The following is a 22,493-nucleotide window of genomic DNA, read 5'->3' as shown; positions in this document are numbered from 1 at the left end:
TCTTGAAAAAAAATTTTTTAAACAGGGTTGTGTTTTTAGTATGGTCAGACATTAAAAAAAATCTATTCTGGATACAAGACAGTATCAGATATCTGCTTTGTGGGTATTTTCTTCTAGTCTATGACTTACACATTTTCTCAACAATCTATTTTGATGAGCCTAAGTTTTTAATTTTGATGAAGTCTAATTTATCAAAATTTCTTTCATGTTTTCTCTTCTGTGTCTTATGTATGAGCCCTCTGCCTGCCCTCAGGTCACAAATACATTGTTTTTCTTTCCCCTCCCCAGAAGCTTTATTGTTTTAGCTTTTACATTTAGGTCTATGATCAATCTTGAATTAATGTTTGTGTATCCTGAGAGGTAAGAATTGAGGCTCACTTTCTCCACATGGACAACGAGGTGTTTCAGAATAATTTGTTGAAAAGATTTTCCTTTCCTCACTGAATTATGCTGTCCCTTTGTTGAAAATTAATTGGCCAAGTTAAGTTTGGTATTTCAACTTAACTTTGGTTAAGTATTTCAGAACTTTCTGTTTTGTTCCATTGAACAAGTTGTCTGTCCTATGCCAATATCACACTATACTGATTTATACCTTTAGAGTAAATCTTATCACCTAGTAATAATATTACAATGCTGTCCTTTTTCAAGACTGTATTATTATTCAGGTCCTTTGCATTTCCAAAGATATTTTAGAATCAGCTTTCCATTTTTTTTTTTTAAAACCTGCTAGGATAGGGGTGTCTGGGTGGCTCTGTCTGTTAAGCGTCTGACTCTTGATTTTGGCTTAGGTCATAATCTCACAGTAATGAGATTGAGCCCCACATTGGGCTCTGCATTGGGCATGGAGGCTGCTTAAGATTCTCTCTTTCCCTCTCTCTCTGCTCCTCCCCTGCTCATGTGTGCATTTGCTCTCTTTCTCACTCTCTCAAAAACAAAAACAAAACCCCACAAAACTTGCTAGGATTACAATTAGCACTAAGTTCAATGTATATAGACTGATTTGGGGAGGATGGAAATCCTGACAATATTGAGTCTTCTAATCTATGAACATAGACTATCTCTCCATTTATTAAGGTCTTCTGTAATTATTTTCAATATTGTATCATAGTTTTCTGTGTAGAGGTTTTTCTACATCTTTTGTTAAATTTATTTCTAAGTATTTATACTATTTTTAACCTTGATTGTAAATGGAATTATTTTGTTAATTTTATTTCCCAAATGTTTGCTGTTCATTTATAAAAATATAGATTTTTCTTTTAAAAATTTTTTTAAATATTTATTCTTAAGAAAGAGAGAGACGAGCATGAGCAGGGGAAGGGCAGAGAGAGAGAGAGACACAGATCTGAAGCAGGCTCCAGGCTTCAAGATGTCAGCACAGAGCCCGATGCGAGGCTCGAACCCAGAATTGTGAAATCATGATCTGAGCCAAAGTCAGGCATTCAACTGACTGAGCCACCTAGGCACTCCTAAAAATATAGATTTTTCTATATTAATTTTGCATTCTGTGACCTTGTTAGGATCTCCAGTATCATGTTAAACAAAAGTGGTGAAAACAAACATATTTGCCTTGTACCCAGTCTTAGGAGGAAAGTATTCAGTATTTCACCATTACATATGATTTTAGCTGTAGCTTTTCACAGATGTTCTTTACCAAAATGAAGAAATTCCCTTACACTGAAACCTTGCTGAGAAACTCAGTATGGAATTTTGTCAAATACTCCTTTATATACCTATTGAGATGATTATATGGTTTTTCTCCTTTATTCTGTTATGGTTAAATCAACTGTGCATTCCTGGGACAAATCCTCAAAGAATGCATACTGGTACTTAGAATATTCATTGTCCCCTGGTTCTTCCCCTAAATACTGGAGAGCTAACTTTTTCTTTGGAGCTCTCACTTCCAATCTGGCCCTGTCACCAGAACTCTCCTGGAGTCTCCTAGGGAGGCAGGGGGGCCTAGAGAATTCTGATCAGTTGTCATTAGTAAAAGCAAAGCAGGATTAGGGTTTAAGAGTGACACAGAAAGCAGGTTAAATTTGGAATCTGTGTCTTCTGCTACTTCTAGTCTCTGAGTTGACATATGTGACTTCTAAATACTAGGAAAAGCTATTCTTACTGTCTTCCATCTATCAAATTCCTTTAAAAAGGAAGTAGCTGTGATGCCTTATCAATTTTTAAATTTTTTTTAATGTTTATTTATTTTTGAGACAGAGAGAGACAGAGCATGAACAGGGGAGGGGCAGAGAGAGAGAGGGAGACATAGAATCTGAAGCAGGCTCCAGGCTCTGAGCTGTCAGCACAGAGCCCGAGGCGGGGCTTGAACTCACGGACCATGAGATCATGACCTGAGCCGAAGTCGGACGCTTAACCAACTGAGCCATCCAGGTGCCGCTCAATTTTTTAGCTCAAGGGATCATAAACGTTCCAACTCTCTGATTCTACCCTGTTTTCCAGCCTTATTAATACCAAAATAATAGATGCAGTATCCCAGAAATCCCTATCCTTTACACAGACCTCCAAAATAGGTGACTATTTTTATTCTATCACTTTATACACTCCACAGCAAACCTATGATTTGGTTCATGAGTATCCTAGGTACTGGAGAGTAAATGGTCAGGTAAAAACCAGAAACAAATTAATGGATGTATTCTCTGACCAGAGTCCCAAGTTCATCCTGACAGTCCTTCTACTCAAAGGAGGTAGACCAATTTTTACCCATTCACAAGTCTTAGCAGTAGGACATTATAATCTCAGAGGACTGAGACATACCATAATCAACTTTAGCTCTTCAAATATGAACTGTTATCTCTTCTACTACCATGGGTGCTTAAGATTATATCCTCTGAAGTTGGTCAATATGTCATTCTTCCTCCTCCCAAATTAACATTACAAACAATAGGAAAGGGATTAATAAACACCAGTGCTTATGGTAAAAATGAAGCTTGATTTATAAACTACTTTTGGATGGAAAGACTCTGAATAGACTATATATTTGATGGAAAGCCACAGTTTTGGGCTCAGAAAATTGTGGACTCTTGTAACTAGGTATGTCTCTTACAGGGACTCTGAAAACTATACCTATTTAACCGTTTCAAAAGATACCAGCTCTTCTGCAGAATGGACTTTAAACCAAGGCAATCCCTGCTTCTAACTATGTGGATCTTGTCTCCTTGTACACAAGCTATCATGTGAGACAGAGGTCAAAGAATAGCACCTCGGATGCTGTGAGGACTCCAGTGAAAAAGGAATGCTCTGCTGGCATGCTACTATGTTTCCAATATCCTTCCAAGTGAATCTAATGCTTAGTCTGGCTTATGTTACCTGTATAGGTCTAGATGAACCTATGTAGAATCCTTGGTTACCTTTCCAACAGCTTTAGGTATACTGGGATCTTTCAGATATTTCATAATGTCTGAATTCTCCGATAATGCCTTCCTATAAAAAATGCTTCAGTTGAACCTGATTTTCAGTAAGACATTGTTATTTACGGAGGAATCTTTCCTTTTTCCTCTTGTTGATATGTATTCAGAAATTCAATATCAAAGATGGTCATATTACCAAATACTGGTTCAAGCACTGTGAGGATGCCATATAGATGGAGGCACTGACTGTTTTAAAACTATATATGTTTTCTAATACTGACTGGCTATAATAAACTTTCTATTAATGGGCTTTGTTTCTCCATCTCCAAGGTCTATTACTCCCACTACATTTCAAACTGCAGTTTTTCTAACTGCAATTCAAAATTCTCTTGCCCATTCACTGGTGCTGTACCTCTGTAGAATGCACCTATATATAACACTATCAGTAAAAGGTTCCTAAGAGCCAATCCCAAAATGTTTCCAGTTAGAAGTGAATTTGGCCCAGGTGGAACAGGGTAAGGATTTTTGATCAATCCAAGTATAGGTATCATGGATTTATGTTTACCTTCTAGCAAAGACTGTAATTTCAGAAGACATATTTTGTTAATTACTATTGATTTTACAGTAATATTCCATATCACTGATTAAATGAATAGCTTCTAGGTGTTAATCTAAGGTATCACAAAATAATTGTAACAGTCTTGTTCCCTCAAGAAGTTTACAGCTTAGTTGGGGAAATAATAAAGCCATACAATTTTTATCGATATGTGATTGCATTTTACGCATTTCTATTGCAATATAAAGATATCATTAATAGAGGCAATTTTTTAAATAATGATTTTTTCCTCCATAAACATTCTGTTAGCAATTCCAAAGCTGCAAGGAACAGCAAATATAAGCTGTGTTTAAATTACTGCCACTTTAGTTGGTAAATAAAAATACCCACCATACTTTATTTGTACCATGTTTATAAAATGCATTCATTTTGTTTAGTCTTAACCTATTGCTTTAACATTACTGTTGTTAAATTTTAATATATTTTTAACTATCTTAAAACTACTTTACCCAAACATTTTTAGAGTGGTAGTGCTGGTGCTAAAAAAAATTCCTGAAAGATAATAACTTTGGAATGGAATTTACATGTGCTAAAAAATGCAACTAAGGAAGCCAAACAACTGCCATAACATGCTGTGCTATTAATTTAAGTGACTGTACTCTGGAAATATAATAGAGAAAAAAAAATGTAACATCAAAGCAAAAATGTTATAATGACTGGATTTACTTAAGAGCATGCATCTAATCACCACTGTCCCCATCTACCCCTTCTCCCTCAATATACATTTTGAATTCATAACTTTTGGAAAACTAGTCTTGAATTATTTAAGGTTTGAATTATGTGTCCTCCAAGATCACATGCTTTCCATAAAATGGGACCATGCAACCTTGGATAAGGTCGTATATGAGTAAAGGTTAAATAAATGGAACAAGATAATAAGCCAGAGTGATTAGTATGGGCTATAATATGAGAAAGAAGTCCCTTCATTGATTTATGACCTTTCAGTTAGCACATCTTAAATTCTCAATATGTTCCAGACAATGTGCCAGAAGCGAGTGATAAAAAGAACAGTTACAACATAGTCTCTACCTTGAAGGAATTTCATGAAACAGGGAAAAGAAATACATACATAAAATAATAACAGAAAATAGTAGAATTCCAAAGAAACCTTGGATCATCACAAGTTGCATTAAAATAATTTCTTCAATTAGGGTCAGAGAATTTTAGACTATCTAAAAGAAAATTATTTCTTCTACAGGAATTTTAGAAAATAAGGTGTATGTGTATTTTTAAGCAATAAGGGATACTATGGTCTGAATATTTGTGCCCCCCCCCACCCCAGATTCATGTTTAAATCTTAATTCTCAGTGTGATGGTATTAGGAGGTAAGGCCTTTGAGAGAAGATTAGGTCATAGGGCAGAGCTCTCATGAATAAGATTAATGTCCTTCTAAAAGGGGCCCAGAGAGATCCTTTGCCCCTTCCACCATGTGAGGAATACAATGAGAAGTCTGTGACCCAGAAGAGGGCCCTCATCTAACCATGCTGGCACCCTGATCTCAGACTTCCAGTCTCCAAAACTGTGGGAAATAAATTTAAGTTGCTTATAAACTACCCATCCAAGGTATTTTGTTATAGCAGCCCCAACAGACTAAGACAATAAAATCTGATTATAATTGTTTTCATTATATCTATAATTTACTCAAAAATAATGTCCTTTCTTTCCCTTTCGATAATAGCAAAGAACTTCCGACATACTGTTACCACCTTTTTTCCCCATTACTGTGATCAAAGTAGTACAACATTGCTCAAAACAATTATAAAACTGTGGGGTTTTAAAATTTCCTATTTATGGTACTAGGGCCTAATTGAGATTTAGTTTTAATCAAAAGTCATTCACAAAGAACAAACCATATTCTCCATTTAAAAGATCAAATTATATCTCACAGCAGTTATAAACATTCATGCTGCAAGAAAATGTCTGCATTTGTAAATAGTACAGTAGTAGCCTAAGGGATAGAATGGTCAAGCTTAAGAGGGAGTGGGCATGAAAGGTTTCTCAGAGTATGTGTCAATATTATTAAAATTTAAAGGATAAGTAAAAAGTCATTGGTGGCAGTAGAGAAAGGTTACTAACTTACCTTTCCTGAAGTACTTCAGCCACCGAAATAAAACAAAGAACTCAAAGATAGGAAAGACAGGGCATTTTAAAAAGTATCATATAATTGTTGCTGAAATGATTATAAACATAATGCAGGGGCGCCTGGGTGGCTCAGTAGGTTGAGCGTCCGACTTCGGCTCAGGTCATCATCTTGTGGTTTGTGGGTTCGAGCCCCATGTCAGGCTCTGTGCTGACAGCTCAGAGCCTGGAGCCTGCTTCAGATCCTGTGTCTCCCCCTCTCTCTTCCCCTCCCATGCTCATGCCCTGTCTCTCTCTGTCTCTCAGTAATAAATAAAAGTTAAAAAAAAATTTTTAACTTAATGCAAATGTCTGCATTTATTATTGAAAGAAGAACCCCAAAATTTACTCAAATAAAAATAACAGCTGGGAGGGGTTTAAATAAAAAAAAAATATTGACTCTCTCATCTTACATGAGGTGAGTCAATACGTTCTGTTTTATTTATTTATTTTAAATATTTTATTTTTAAGTAATCTCTATACTTAACGTGGGGCTCAAACTCACAACCCTGAGATCAAGAGTCACTTGCTCAACTGACTTAGCCAGCCAAGCACAACTGTTTTATTTTTAATGTTGGTAGAGAAATACAGGTTCATTCATTTATCTGTCTGGCTTTTTTATCTTAGATGATAGCAGACTAAAATGAAAACAGAATGTATAGCTTCCAAATAACTCTATTTAAAAATGCTTAAATAAAGAACATTTGAGAATGGTAAATTTTAAGGTGTGAATGGAAAAAAATAATAAGAAAATTCCCAAATAAAAGGATAAAGTAATGTAAGTGAAATTAAGTATGCAGTTATCAAAAAAATGTAACTATTAAGGGCAAAGAATATAAAGATAGATAAACCAAATACTGTTTATAAGAGAAGTACTTAATACAGGTTAAAAATAAAGTGATAAATACACTAGGAAAATACAAATATAAAGAAAGCATGAGTTAAAATATCAACACCAGACAAAATTTCACGGCAAGAGGCATAAAGTGGGGCAGACTGACCAAATTACAATCCATAATGAAACTATTAGAAAATTAATTTTTATGCACTAAAGAATTTAGCATTGAAGTTCTTAGTATTTCAAAGATGAACTACACAAAAAGAATAAGACTATAAATAACTAAATAATATAAATTTAAAGTTTGGCCTAATAAATACATGCTGAATCCAACAAATAGAAAATATATATAAAAAGATACTTAAAAGAAAATTTACAAAAATAGATCATGTATCTAGACTACAAAGAAAAAAACCCTCACTCATATGAAATTGAAATTTGAAAGGCTTCAGCATCTTATTTAAATAAAATTAAACTGGTAACTAAAAATAAAAAAGTCCATGATAAAACCCACTCTCCTAAACAACCCTTGAGTTAATTAAGAAATCAAAACAGCAGTCATAAACTAGAAATTAATAATTTATAAAATTTACACAGGACAAAACATACACCTTTGCATATAAGTCTAATCAATTCCTTATAATAAACTTCTAGAAGTGGAGTGAAAGTGAACATCACTAGAATTGAGAAAGTCAAGAAAGTTTTTGGCTAAGGAGTTAAATGTGTCATATGATCAATGGAAATTCCCCATATAACAGTAAGAGTTGAGGCTAAGCCAAGAGATGACTGCCAAAGTGCCCCATGAATTTGGAAACATATCACCTAGATGATAGAAGTGTAGGGATCTCATTATAGAAATTTAGGACACTTCATTAGCTGAAAGGAGTATGTACACAGCGCTTGATTCTCACTCCAATAATAAAGGTATGACATCAATTCCTTAAGGTGATAGATTATCAATAAATATTTATTGCCCAATCAATACAAAAGATTCTAAATATTTAATCATCTTAAGTAGTTTGACCAAGCCAGCTATAAGGAATACTTGCATGGAATCTTCTAGATATAAGGATACATGAGATATATACAAATCCAAACCAAAGAATGTGCACATAATTTATGTGAATAAATGTACATGAGCTAGGAAACAGTAACCAATGCATTTTGTCATGCCACCCTTAAGGCAGATCTTTACTTATAAGAAGGTTCATCCATACAATGACATAAGAAGTGTGAACATATTTAGGCCACTTTATACTATAATCAGTAGTTCCAGTAAAGTTTTATGCTTTCTTGACTAAGCTTGGACTGCATTTTAAATTATGAAAATCTGGGGGCGCCTGGGTGGCGCAGTCGGTTAAGCGTCCGACTTCAGCCAGGTCACGATCTCGTGGTCCGGGAGTTCGAGCCCCGCGTCAGGCTCTGGGCTGATGGCTCAGAGCCTGGAGCCTGTTTCTGATTCTGTGTCTCCCTCTCTCTCTGCCCCTCCCCCGTTCATGCTCTGTCTTAAAAATAAATAAACGTTGGAAAAAAAAGAAAAAAAAAAAAAAAGAAAAAAAAATAAATTATGAAAATCTGTTATTAACCATCAGCACATAAAGTTTTCAGAGAGCTAAATGGCATATTAAAAGGCTTACGGAAGAAAAAATACTCTAGCAGCATTCTTTTTTCCTGGAAAACTGAGTTTTCAACTTCTCAAGAAAAAAAGATAAACTTTTAGCTTAATGCTAATAAAACCAACCTGTAATTTTTGCTGCCTTTTCCTCTTGGTTCACTCGGTTCTCATCATCTTCTTCATTATCTTCTTCAAAGTCATCTAAATTGCCGATGTCAGCCTGCTTCATACTCATCAAACTAGCCAAACTTTGCATGTCTTCATCCCTACATCAATGATTTCAAATTTAATACACAGTTCATTAAATGACATTGTTTGAAAAAAGTTTAAGAAAATAATAATATAGTCTTTTTTCTAAATATTAATGAGCCCTTTTAAATAGTTGTACAAGACTACTGAAAAACCTAAATAGTCATATTCATTAATTTTTAAATGGCATGTTTAATCAGTAAAAAGCAAACTAGATTAAAAACTAACTAGTTAGGAGTTAGTTTAACTCTTTGCTGCCATCTATGGAAGACTAAAATTTTCTTCACAGGATTAAAGTGTGGGTTCCTAATCATTAAGTCTGGAAATAAAAACTTGTTTCATAAAACAGTGAGATAGTTTGCAAATCAATAAGATCTAGACTTTAAAATATTCAAGTTTTCAAAATAAATTAGAATAGAAATTCTTAATCTGAAATCCATGAACCCTTTTGGTTTTGTGGGTAGGAGGAAAAAGAAATGGTAAACCACTGTAAATTTATACGTAAATCTTATTTAAATGCGCATTTTTCTCAAAGGGGCCATAACTTCCCAAAAGTGAAAGAACTACTGGAACAGCATTTTTTTTTTCAATATATGAAATTTATTGTCAAATTGGTTTCCATACAACACCCAGTGCTCATCCCAAAAGATGCCCTCCTCAGTACCCATCACCCACCCCCCCATCAACCCTCAGTTTTGGAACAGCATTTTTAAAAATTACAAAATGAAAAATGACCTGGATTGACTATAAGTTAAATACCATATACTGGATAAAATGTAAAAATGTTTTTTTATCTTGAAGTATTTTAAATATAAGTATATAAAGTTTACCTTACTCTAAACAAATCAAATAATGAAGTTTTCCTGAAATATCATTTTCACCTTAAATTTCAAATAAACTACCGTGAGTAAAACACATTTCTAACACATTACATGCAAACTAAATTTCAATCTGATATTCTTCCCTAAAATTCAGAATTTCAAATTAAGATACTGTTTCCCACGTTCTAACTACAATAAAAGAAACAAAACAAGAAAACTCTTTTGTAAAGAAATGTTTGTTAACATTCACTTATTTTCTAAATATAGTACAACTATGCAGACTAAACTGGTTTTTGAAATTCTTTGCATTTTATCTCATGTAAGCCTACAGTTGACATAACCATTTCCCCTTTTAAAAATAAATGTAGTGATATCAAGTCTGCATGAACAAAAAAAGTTGTATTACCTTATATGAATGCTATACAAATTGCTCACCTGTCAATGAGGGATAATTTTAAGATATACCATTACTCTTGAAATGTTAACTTGCTTAATTTTACCTCTGTAATTTCCTCATACTTTAACCTTGAACATTTTTCTCTATGAAAGGTTAGGAGGCAAGGAGTGTGGAGGCAGAGAGGGAGTTTAGGGTGTTTTAAGAGAAATTTCCACTGGAATTGAGACATTTGGTTTGACTGAATTTCCCAGATTCTCCCAGGGATGGATGGTGCTGATTCACTTACTGCTTCTGCCCAGTGGAAAGGAGTCCACATTCAAAGGATCTTCTCTGATTTTGTTTTCTCTTTTCTTCCTGTTTTCTTTCCTTTCATTATGGCTTGAACTTCAGGGTAAGATCTTTATTTTTAGGTTCTCAGTATTTAAGTCTAAAATTTAAGGTCCTGAGATGAAAGACTGATTGCTTCCATTCTGCACTGTCCCTCTGCCACACTCACTCAAAAGCCAACTTTCCAGAGATGAGGCTTACAGTTATCTACCAAGTCATTTGCTGCCCTGTAGATGAGTGCCAAACATCTCATTTTGACTGACGCACAGAATCCAGTCTAATCAGTCAAGTAGACATGGCCAAATATAGTAACCACATTCCACTGGCTCAAATACATTTAGAACTATGATTCAGATTGGATCGAAATGTTCATAGCTGGCTTCCTTCTCTCACCTTTCAAATCCAGGCTTAGAATTTCCATTTCTTCCCTCCCTGATCTTCCTCTCCAAGTAAGTACTAACCCTTTCATTACACCCCAAACATACACTCATCCTTGACTTGAATGTATGCAACAAGCATGGTAAATGTTACATTTTTCCTGTTCCAGGCATGTTTTCCTCATTTCATACAGTTAGAATTTTACACTTAGGAGATCAGAACTGGTGTAGGAATTACCTTTGTGCAATGCCTATTCAGTACTTACAAAGTGATTGCTTAAAAGGATAATTATATAGAAAATTGTACTTTGCTATACAACTTTTGGAAGGCCGGGCCAAAGAACATGAATTGGTAAAAGTCCCTTTAGTTCTTTCATCCCTCTTATCCTGAACTTTTCATCTTGGGTTCCTCTTATATCTCAGCTGCATCAAACAGCTCTACAAACTGAACTGTCTGTACTTCAGAGTACAACTACTTACACTAAAGACAATTAATACAAAACAAACATGGATGGCACCCTATAATACACAATATAAAATTTGGAACTTGCTATAATATCATTTTTATATTATTGTTCATTCTCTAGAGTCAAGAGACTATATACACCAAGGAGTTCATTTAATTCAGCCTCTGAAACAAAGAATGGCAAGAATGACTGGTATGCAGTAGGATATTCTCAACTGTTGCCAGTCTACTAAGTCAAAAGCTGTTTACATACAGTTTTTAAACACACTGAGAAGCAGCTTGTCTTTTTGACAAAAGAAACTTACGTGGCTTTTCCTTCCCGAAGGAAAATGCAAGATAATGAAAACTGGAGAGTGGCAGATACAACTTTTTTAGACAATGGCTTGAATTTTAACTTGACATCAGTCTGAGTTGGCATAGGGCTTGCATACTGTTTCATGTTGATGCTGCTAGTAGCCAGAGCTTTCCTTCGACCAGAAGGGGATTCCTGGAAGATAAAATATAATTTGGAATTTTGGAGTTATTTATTTTACACCCAAATATTTTAAAACACTATTTAAATAACATGATTAAATAACAATTGAAACTTCCTTCCCCAATGTATTCCTGTAACACAATATTGAAATAAAATTGTGATGAAGTTATATTGCAACTTTTACATCTTTAAATAAGGCAGACATAAATTGGAGAGAGCTGGCCGAGGTAGAAATAAACTAAAACAACTCTAAATATGTCAGAAAAGGGAAAGCAAGGAATGGAAACTAGGACAGAAAGCCTCCAGAATTCCTCTAAAAAGAGGATAGAACACAGAGATAGGTATCAAAAGTACTCGACAACTGTTTTCCTTCCTTTCATTCTATTTAATGTAATTAATGGTATTTCTCCTTTTTGAATGCCTACCATTTTTATAGAACTTCCAGCCTCTGTGGCATTGTGTCTCGTTTTTACTACAGTATCTGAGTTCTATCTATCCTCTAATCTGAGCCTTATTTCTTCCTAGGGCCTTTTTTGATCACTCCACTCCACAGTTCTCTCTCCCTCCCTTAAGATCACATATATCAAGGAAGAAACCGTTGGTTTCTCTGATGCTATGTCTGTGGCAGACACTGCCAAGCGATTCTAGCAGGTCTCAAAATTCTCCAAACAGAGACTACCAATTCATCAGAAATGAATACAAAATAACACCTATTTGCTATCAAGGGTACTTAACATTCTAGAAATAAGCTATCTCATTTCAAAATTATCCTTAATAGAATAATAGCCTAGGAGAACAGTGAAAACAAAACAGCAAAATAATGATTGGGCATTACCTATGTATAAGACACGTTGTTGATTCAAGAGAGATATGAAGATGATTAAGACGTAATCCTTTACTACGTGTTCTAATGGCAAGGGAACATTTTAGATGAGGATAATTTGTAAATAAAGTAAACCAGAGTTCATATGACATCATTAATGTAAACCAGAGGTCATACACCAGCATTCCTTAGGATTTACTGGTTTGGAGTTCAGATCTAAAATAAGGCCTAATTTTCAAGCTGTGTGACCCTGAGTAAGTAAACAAGCCTCACTAAACATCCCTATAAAATAAGGAGACTAAACAGAAATCCATTTAAGCTCTACAATGGTTTTCTATAAAATTATTCAATTTTCCAACCAAGGCTGGAAAAACTACCATTAACCTTTGAATTATTACTTAATAAATCTTTATTTTATTTGTCTTCTGATTGACAAACCTGCCTAAAATAAAGATATACTAATTTAATCAAAACATTAAGCCAGGCTCTTAGAAAAAAATTGACATTTCTGCCAGCAGGACAAGTAAAAAATGTAATGTAGCATCCCTAAAGAATACCTTGTTTTAAAATGTGGTCTTATCTGTCAGATTATGCACAGCAATATTATACAGAGCTATTAGTGCATGTAGATACCTTATGAATGAATTTCAAAAATGCATCAAGCACTTGAGAAGGATTTAAGCCCTCTCAGAAGAAATACTTAAGAATATGCAAATACCCTCAACTGAATCAAGTTGAACAGATGTGACTATCCCAAACAATACAAGTGTTCTTTCCCTGGTCGCTACTGTCAATCAAAGAATAAGATTAAGGTCCAAGGTTCTGACAATGTGCAAAATGAAAAAGTATGATCAGGTAGTATCAATTTATTACACTGATATGAACAATAATCTCTTATTGTACCTTTAGAATAGCTAACAACTTTTACATATAATATAGGATTTAAAGCCTCTGTTTTGGAAGCATGACATACAAACTGCCACACATTATTTTCAGATTTTTTAAACAAATCTGTTTCACAAAGTATGACACTAATCCCCTAATAATAATTATTTTTTATAACCAAATAAACTATAAAAATTAAGGTAACTTGGAAATGAGCATAATTTTGAAAGCTCAATTTAAGGATAATTGCTATAAAATCTAGAGTTCTGACGATTAACATTCAAATTCATTTTTTAGATAAAAATTTTGTAGAAGGGTTTTCTGCTGAACTCAAGCAGTTTTTAACTTTTTGGTATATCAGTCTCTGAAACAACAGAAAATAAAAGCTACTAAATTCTAACCATATTTAGTTGTACCACTTTAAGTATTTACTTGCTCAGCAACAATGAAAACAGCCCTTTGTAAGGTCTGGACAGGTGAGCAGAACAGTCTTTTGAGTCTACAATATCCATTTCTATTGTTAACGCAGGATCTCACTACAGTCTGTGCTGGGAAAAGAGGTCTGAACTGTATTTCTAGTAATTCTCCACCAAGCTCCCACATTGTTTTCCTCTTTAAGGATCTTTCACAGCTCTACCTCAGCTCCATGAATCTCCACTTTTTACAACCGAGTCTAAGTCTTTACCAGCCCACAAGTGATATCACCGCTATCATCAGTTCTATAAAGAGGAATGAAATAAGCGATTGCAGTGTGAGACGAGCGTGTCTTTTGCATCTTATAGTCCTTCCACAAAGGAGTAGGGGCCAGCCAGGCAGAGAGAATTTAGAATTACTCTTACTGCTGCCAGAGTCCTAATGCTATTTCATGTCGGGCAAGGTACAGAAGGGAACAGAAACGAGAGAAAAAATAGTAAAAGGAATTTTAAGAGAAAGAAAGAACAATGACAAAGTCAGTGAGTGTTCACATATATGTAAGACTAAGTTTCTGTCTCCTGGCCTACGTTCATACATGTTTGTATGTGAATCTGACAATATTTGAGGAATTACTTCAAAACTCCTAAAGCCAAAGTTAACTTTAGTGTTTACTAAAAAACAAAAATAAAAGTAAGAGAGCTTTAGACAATTTAGATGACTGGATCCTATCCCCAGAGATCTTAAATTAGCAAAACCAGAGATAGGCTCAGGAATCTGCTACATTTCTAAAAATAATATGTACCTCCCTTCTCTACTCCCAGCCCACCCCTCCCACACACTCACCACTACTACCAGGTGATTCTAATCCAGTTAATCTAAAATCACACTTTCAGAAATACTTCCCCTCAGAAAGTTCTTACATAATATAATCATTTTTGCTTAAGAAATATCACTTTCATTTTTCCTAAGTATTCTCTGTTATAAAAACGACTTAGCCTATATATTTCCATTTCTTTGAAATCCAGCCTATTGTAGTTGCCATCAGGCAAACCTGCATTTGAATGTAACACCAGCATTTATTCATTGGTTAATCTCTGGCCCGTTTCTTCATGTATCTGAGCCTTAGTTTCACACTGTCAGATTGACAAATATTTTTTTTAATTTTTTTTAATGTTTATCTTTATTTTTGAGACAGAGTGAGACAGAGAGAGACAGAGCATGAGCAGGGGAGGGGCAGAGAGAGAGGGAGACACAGAATCCGAAGCAGTCTCCAGGCTCTGAGCTGTCAGCACAGAGCCTAACACGGGGCTTGAACCCACAAACTGCGAGATCATGACCTGAGCTGAAGTCAGATGCTCAACTGACTGAGCCACCCAGGTGCCCCAGATTGACAAATATTTTTAAAAGCCGGACAATACCAAGTGATGATAAAAATGGGGAACAATGCAAACAAACTCTCTTACACTGCAGGAGAAAGTTCTAACTGATATAGCTGCTTTGGAAAGCAAGTTGACATTACCTTGTAAAGTGGAACACATGCATATCTTACAACTCAGCAATAATATCCATCTTAGATACATGTCCTGGAGAAACTCTTATAACAATATACTAAAATATCTAGTAGAGTTTTTAGCATACGGTAGGTACTTAATAAATAGTATTTATTATTAATATTTATTGACCACTTGACCTGATTTATTACACGAATGTTACAAGTAATCCTTCCTGGATCACCAATCTTGAAATTAGGAAAATAAATAAACATAACTCAATGCAGGATGTTTAAAGTAATGCAGCTATGGGGGCGCCTGAGTGGTTCAGTCAGTTAAGCATCCGACTTTGGCCTAGGTCATGATCTAGCGATTCCCAAGTTTGAGCCCCACGTCAGGCTCAGTGCTGACAGCTCAGAGCCTGGAACCTGTTTCAGATTCTATGTTTCCCTCTCTCTCTCTCTCTCTCTCTCTCTGTCCCTCCCCCACTTGCTCTCTCTCTCTCCTCTCTCTCTCTCAAAAATAAACAGTAAAAAGAAAATTTTTTTTTAATAAATTTTTTTTTCAACGTTTATTTATTTTTGGGACAGAGAGAGACACAGCATGAACGGGGGAGGGGCAGAGAGAGAGGGAGACACAGAATCGGAAACAGGCTCCAGGCTCTGAGCCATCAGCCCGGAGCCTGACGCGGGGCTCGAACTCACGGACCGCGAGATCGTGACCTGGCTGAAGTCGGACGCTTAACCGACTGCGCCACCCAGGCGCCCCCTTTTTTTTTTTTAATAAAAATTTTTTTTTTAAAAAGAAAATTTAAGTAAGGCAGTTATGTTACTAAAATCTATGCATTGACCCTCAACATTCTTACCAGACCTAAAACAAATTCTCCACTTCAATGTGCACCCTCATTCAGGTGATAACCATACGAGCAATAGGTGAATACATGTTTTCTCTGTATAGCTTAAAAGGGAAAAAATTTATAATGACTTTATTTAAAAAAAAATTTTTTTAAATGTTTATTTTTGAGACAGAGAAAGACAGAGCATGAATGGGGGAGGGTCAGAGAGAGAGGGAGACACAGAATCTGAAGCAGGCTCTGAGCTGTCAGCACAGAGCCCAACGCGGGGCTTGAACTCACAGACCGTGAGATCATGACCTGAGCCGAAGTCGGACGCTTAACCCACTGAGCCACCCAGGCGCCCCTATAATGACTTTATTAGTAAAGAATGAACTGAGTATAAAATAAATAAATACAGTTTTGTAAGATTTGGGACTTCTTTATAACTATTTTTAAACATTATAGATTTTACCAAAAAAGCATGTATCTAATCTTGCCACTTCCCCAAACCCCACCCAAACTAACAACAACAGGTATATAACATAATGGTAGCAAGCAAGTTAATTAAATTTAGTTAAATTTAGTTTATTCTTTTTTTCATATCATAAGAATTTGGAGAGAATATCTCTTGTCCAAATTATTCAAGTTAGGGTCTTCTTACAGAATAGTTCATAGTACCATGTTTCATTTATTATGGATCCCAAGATTAATATAATACCTCTCCTATTAAAATATTTGACAGACTTCCTCTACCTATTAAAATGTCACATAAAATAAACCACAAGCTAGAAATTGAACTCTTTCTCCTATATACAAGGATGGGGGATGTGGGGGAACACTACTTTGATTTTATGATTTTTCAGAGTTTTATTAAACAAAATGTTCTAAAAAGATTGTCATGCACTAATACTTTAATTAAACTTAATGGCAATGTTGATTTTTTACAATTGTGAAATACATTATAGATACTGAAGTATAAAACACAGAAGTACTATTTTAATGACTAATAAAATGAACATCCTGTACCACCATCCAGCTAAAGAAATAGAACACTACTATGTCCTCTCCTGAATTGCCTCCCTTTCCTTCCATCATCCAGAGATGATTATCACCTTGAATTTTGGATTACTTCTTCTCTCCTCTTTTCCAAAACAGAATACTACTTATGTATGCAACCCTAAAGAACATGTTGCTGATGAATGGATAAACAAGATGTGGTATATCTATACCACAGAATATTAGCCTTAAGAGGTATGAAATTCTGATACATGATACATCATGGATGAAACTTGAGGACATTATGCTAAGTGAAATAAGCCAGACACAAAAGGTCAAATACTGTTATGATTCCTCTTATATGAGGAATACGCAAATATATAGTGACAGAAAGTAGAGTAGATATTACCAGGCGTGGGAGAAGGGGACATGGAGAGTTACTGTCTAATGGATACAGAGTTTCTATTTGGTATAATGAAAACAATCTTGAAACAGATAGTGGTGAAGGGTACAACACTGTGAGTGCACTTAATGCGACAGAACTAGCTGCACACTTAAAAATGTTTTAAAAAGTAAGTTTTGTTTGTAGATTTTATCACAATAAAAAGTCAAAAAAGAATATAGTGTCTAGTTTTACATATTTCTTAACTTGATACAATGAAATAACATTAACATTTTTGTGATGTGTTTCTTATGTTCAACATCGAGTTCTCATCATGATTCTGACTAGGTATTGTAAAGAGGGTCATTCCTATATTATTCTCGATCTTAAAAGGGAATACTTCTGATTTTTCATCCTAAAATATGTTTCCTATAGGTTTACTTTTTCTTCTTTCAAAAATATTACTCTTTATAAAATTAAGTTCTCTTATGACTTTGAGGTTTTAAATCTACTTCTAATTTTATTTTTACATATAGGTGTTAAACTTTTATCACTTTAAAAAAATATTTTGGGATAATTTAAGATCTTTTAAACCCTTAACTTATTAATGTGATAATTTAATAGATTTTCTAAAATTAAAGCAACTCCACATTCCTGGAAAAAATCCAAAGTTATCTGAGCTTGTTTTCTTTTAGAGGTTTCTAATTACAGATATAATTTCTTTAATGATTATAGAAGTATTCAGGTGTTTCGTGTCTCCCAATGTCAATTTGGATAAGTATTTTCCCCCTTGGAATTTACACATTTCATCCAAGACTTCAAATTTAGTGACATAAAACATTTTAAAATCTTCTTATTATTTTAATTTCTGCAAAATCTATAGTTTTGTACTCTTTACACTCCCAATACCATTTGTGTCTGCTCTTTTTTGTTTCTAGATAATTCTTGCTAGAAACTGTCAATTTCCTTGGGCTTTCCCAATCAACAACTTTTGGCTTTGTTGATCCTTTCTAGTATGTTTTCTATTTTAGTAGTTTACGCTCATTTTTACTATTTCCTTCCTCCTAGTTCCCTCAGGTATATTTTAACTCCTGAATTCTGAGCATTTCTTCTTTCCTGATCTAAGCATTTAGGACTATATATTTCTCTAAGTACTATTTTAACTATACCTCACATTTTATTATTAATTATTTTGTTATCTTGTATTTAAATATTTTCTAATTTTTCATTACAAGTTCTTTGACTCATGTTTAGAACCTTTTTCCAACTATATGGAGTTTTTCTACTTTCTTGTTTTTATGTTTATTTATTTATTTATTTAGAGAGAGAGCACAAGCGGGAGAGGGCAGAAAGAAGAAGAGAGAGAATCCCAAGCAGGTTCTGCGTGATCAGCCCAGAGCTTGATGCAGGGCTTGAACTCACAAACTGCAAGATCATGACCTGAGCCGAGATCAAGAGTCAGATGTTTAATTGACTTAACTGCCACCCCTCTACTTATCCCCTCTACTTATCTTTATGTAATAGATTAAATTTCATTGATTTGGGGGTCACAGAATAGGATCTACTTAATTTCAATCCTTCAAAATGTATTGAGGCAAGTTTCATGGCTTAAGTCATGATCAATTTCATACATGTTCCATAGGTCCTTAAAAAGTATTTAACTGGTAGGCATACACTGCTGAATCGCCTATAGAGCCAAATCATTCAATTTCTTACGTGATAAGGACCTGCAGGGCAGTAGAAATGTCAAATATAAGGTCATGGAACATTTTCTAAAGGACACAAATCAAGGAATAAATACGTGCAAGAACTGAAAAGCTACTCAAACATTTCTTCTCAGGCTCCTTTTTTTCCTTCTGAAATAACCTCCTTTTATTTTAGGACTGTCTCTTATAAACAGCATATAGCCAGAAAATTTTTTAATCCAGTCTGATGATCTCTGTCCTTTAGTGGAGAGTGCAGATCAACAGTTCCCAAAAGTTTTTATTTCAAGGCCCTTTTAAATGCTTTGAGAGGGGCACCTGGGTGGCTCAGTCAGTTAAGTGTCCAACTTCAGGTCAGGTCATAATCTGTCAGTTCATGAGTTTGAGCCCTACATCTGGCTCTATGCTGACAGATTGGAGCCTGTTTCAGATTCTGTGTCTCTCTCGCTCTCTGCCCCTCCCCCTCTCATGCTCTCTCTCTGTCTCTCTCTCTTTTTAAAAATAAATAAACATAAATAAATAAACAAATAAATAAATGTTTTGAGAACTACAAGAAGCCTTTATGTAGGTTCCATCTATCAATATTTGCTTCATTAAAAAAATTAAATATAAGAAATTTAGAAAATATTTAATTCACTCAAACATAACTAATAAACTCATGTTAACATATTTTTATGACGAATAAATATATTTTTTAAAAGACTTTATTTTTTAGAGCAGTTTTAGGTGTACAACAAAATCAAGACAGAGGCACAGAGATTTCCCATATAATCCTGAGCATACACACATACAGAGCCTATCCCATTATCAACATGACTAACCAGTATGTTACACTGTTTACCAAGGATGAACCTACACTGGTGTATCATAATCACCCCAGATCCATAGTTTACCTTAGGGTTCACTTGTGGTGGTGTACATTCTATTTGTTTGGACAAATGTATAATGCCACATATCTATCATTATAATATTAAATGATATTTTACTGCCCTAAACATCCTCTATGCTCCACCTATTCATCTTCCCTACTCCCCACCGTTGGCAACAACAAAAAAAGTGATCTATTTTCTCCATATTTTTACCTTTTCCAGAACATCACATAGTTGTAATCATACAATTACATAGTCTTTTCAGATTAGCCCCTTTCATTTACTAATATGCATTAAGGTTCCCCTATGTCTTTTCATGGCTTGATAGGTCACTTCTTTTTAGTGCCAAATAATATTCCATTGGCTGCATGTACCCCAGTTTATCCATTCATCTCTTGAAAGACACCTCAACTGCTTCAAAATTTTAGTAATTATGAATAAAGCTACTATAAAACATCCATGAGCAGGTTTTTATGTGGACAAGGGTTTTCATTTTGTTTGGGTAAATACCAAGTAGTATGACTGCTGGGTTGTATGGAAACATTACGTTTAGTTTTATAAGAAACCACCAAACTCCCTTCCAAGTAGCTGTAGCACTCTGCATTCCCACCAGCAACATATGAAAGATGTTGGTCCACATCGTCACCAGCACTGGGTGTTGTCAGTGTTCCAGATTTTGGCCATTCTATGGAAGGTGGATAGTGGTATCTCATTGTTTTTATTTGCAGTTCCCTGATGACATGATGTGGAGCATCTTGACATATGTCTGTTTGCCATCTGTACGTATTCTTTGGCTAAATGTTTCTTAAGGTTTATGTCCCATTTTTTAAATTGGGTTGTTTGCTCTTGTATTGTTCTTTGTATATTTTGGATAACACTCCTTTATCAGATGTGTCTTTTGTAAGTATTGTCTCCCTGTCTGTTGCTTCTCTTCTTCTCTTGATGCTGTCTGTCACAAGGCAAGTTTTTAAATTCAATGAAATTATCCATTATTTCTTGCATGGATCATATCTTTTGTTTTCTATCTAAAATGGCATCACCATACCCAATGTCATCCAGGTTTTCTCCTGTGTTATCTTCTAGTAGTTTTACGGTTTTGCACTTCACATTGAGATCACATTAGGTCACAATTTGAGTTAATTTTTGTGAAGGGTGTAAAGTGTCTATCTAGATGCATTTTTTTTTTTTTTTTGCATATGGATGTCCAGTTGTTCCAGCACGATTTGTTGAAAAGATTATCTTTGCTTCATTAGTTTCACTCCTTTGTCAAAGATCAGTTGACTATATTTATGGGGTCTATATTTAGGTTCTGTGTTCTGTTCCACTGATGTCTCTTCTTTCATCAGTATCACACAGTAGTGATTACTGTAGCTTTATAGTAAGTCTTGAATTCAGGTAGTATCAGTCCTCTAACTTTGTTCTTCTCCTTCAATATTGTGTTGGCTATTCTGAGTCTTCTCCATATGCTTCTTCATATAAACTTTAGAATCAGTTTGTTGATATCCACAAAATACTTTGTTGGGATTTTCATCGTGAATGATTGAATCTGTAGGTCAAGCTAAAAAGAACTGACATTTTGACAATATTGAGTCTTCCTATCCATGAACATGGAATATCTCTCATTTAGTTCTTTGATCTCATTCATCAGAATTTTACAGTATTTTTCATATACATCTTGTACATATTTTGTTAGCTTTATACCTAAGTATTCTGGTTTTTGGGGTGCTAATGTAAATGAAATTGTGTTAATTTCAAATTTCACTGTTCATTGTTGATATATAGGAAAGCAAATGACTTCCATATATAAATCTTGCATTCTGCAACCTTGTTATAATCAGTTAGTTCCAGGAGGTTTTTATGTTGATTCTTTTGTTTTCTAAATAGATGATCATGTATTCTGTGAACAAAGAGAGTTTCATATCTTACTTCCCAATATGTATACTTTTTATTTTCTTTTCATGTCTTATTTCATCAGTAAGGACTAACAGTATGATGTAGAAAAGTGGTGAAAGGACATCCTTGCCTGGTACTTGATCTTAGCGGGAAAGTTTTGAGTTTCTCACCATAAAGCATGATGTGAACTGTTGGGATTTTGTAGATGTTCTTTATGAAGTCGAAGAAGTTTTCCACTATTCCTAGCTGGCTGAGATTTTTGATTTTTATCATTAATGGGTGTTAGATTTTGTCAAATGCTTTTTCTGCATCTACTGATACAGTCCTGTGATTTTTCTGTTTTAGTATACCGATGTGGTGGATTACATTCATCGAAATACTGAACCAGACTTGCATATCTGAGATAAATCCCACTTGGTTGTGGCATATAATTCTCACATTTTTTTGGATTTGATTTGCTAATAATTTGTTGAGAATTTTTACATCTATGTCATTAAGAGGTATTACTCTATAGTTTTCTTGTAATGTCTTTGTTTGGTTTT

The 22,493-nt window shown here is 34.6% G+C and overlaps 1 protein-coding gene across 1 annotated transcript in view; it reads right to left on the bottom strand.

Annotated features, from left to right (window-relative positions):
- Positions 1-22,493, bottom strand: part of EHBP1 (EH domain binding protein 1) — a 337,775-nt gene that overhangs the window by 193,147 nt on the left and 122,135 nt on the right. The window contains 2 exon segments of the mRNA XM_030310685.1: positions 8,676-8,815; positions 11,492-11,673. Coding sequence (XP_030166545.1) covers positions 8,676-8,815; positions 11,492-11,673 — 322 coding nt within the window.

Source organism: Lynx canadensis, chromosome A3 (genome assembly GCF_007474595.2).
Source record: "Lynx canadensis isolate LIC74 chromosome A3, mLynCan4.pri.v2, whole genome shotgun sequence".
Classification (NCBI taxonomy): Eukaryota; Metazoa; Chordata; class Mammalia; order Carnivora; family Felidae; genus Lynx; species Lynx canadensis.
The sequence above is the reverse complement of the archived record's forward strand: the minus strand, read 5'-3'. Positions and strand labels throughout refer to the sequence as shown.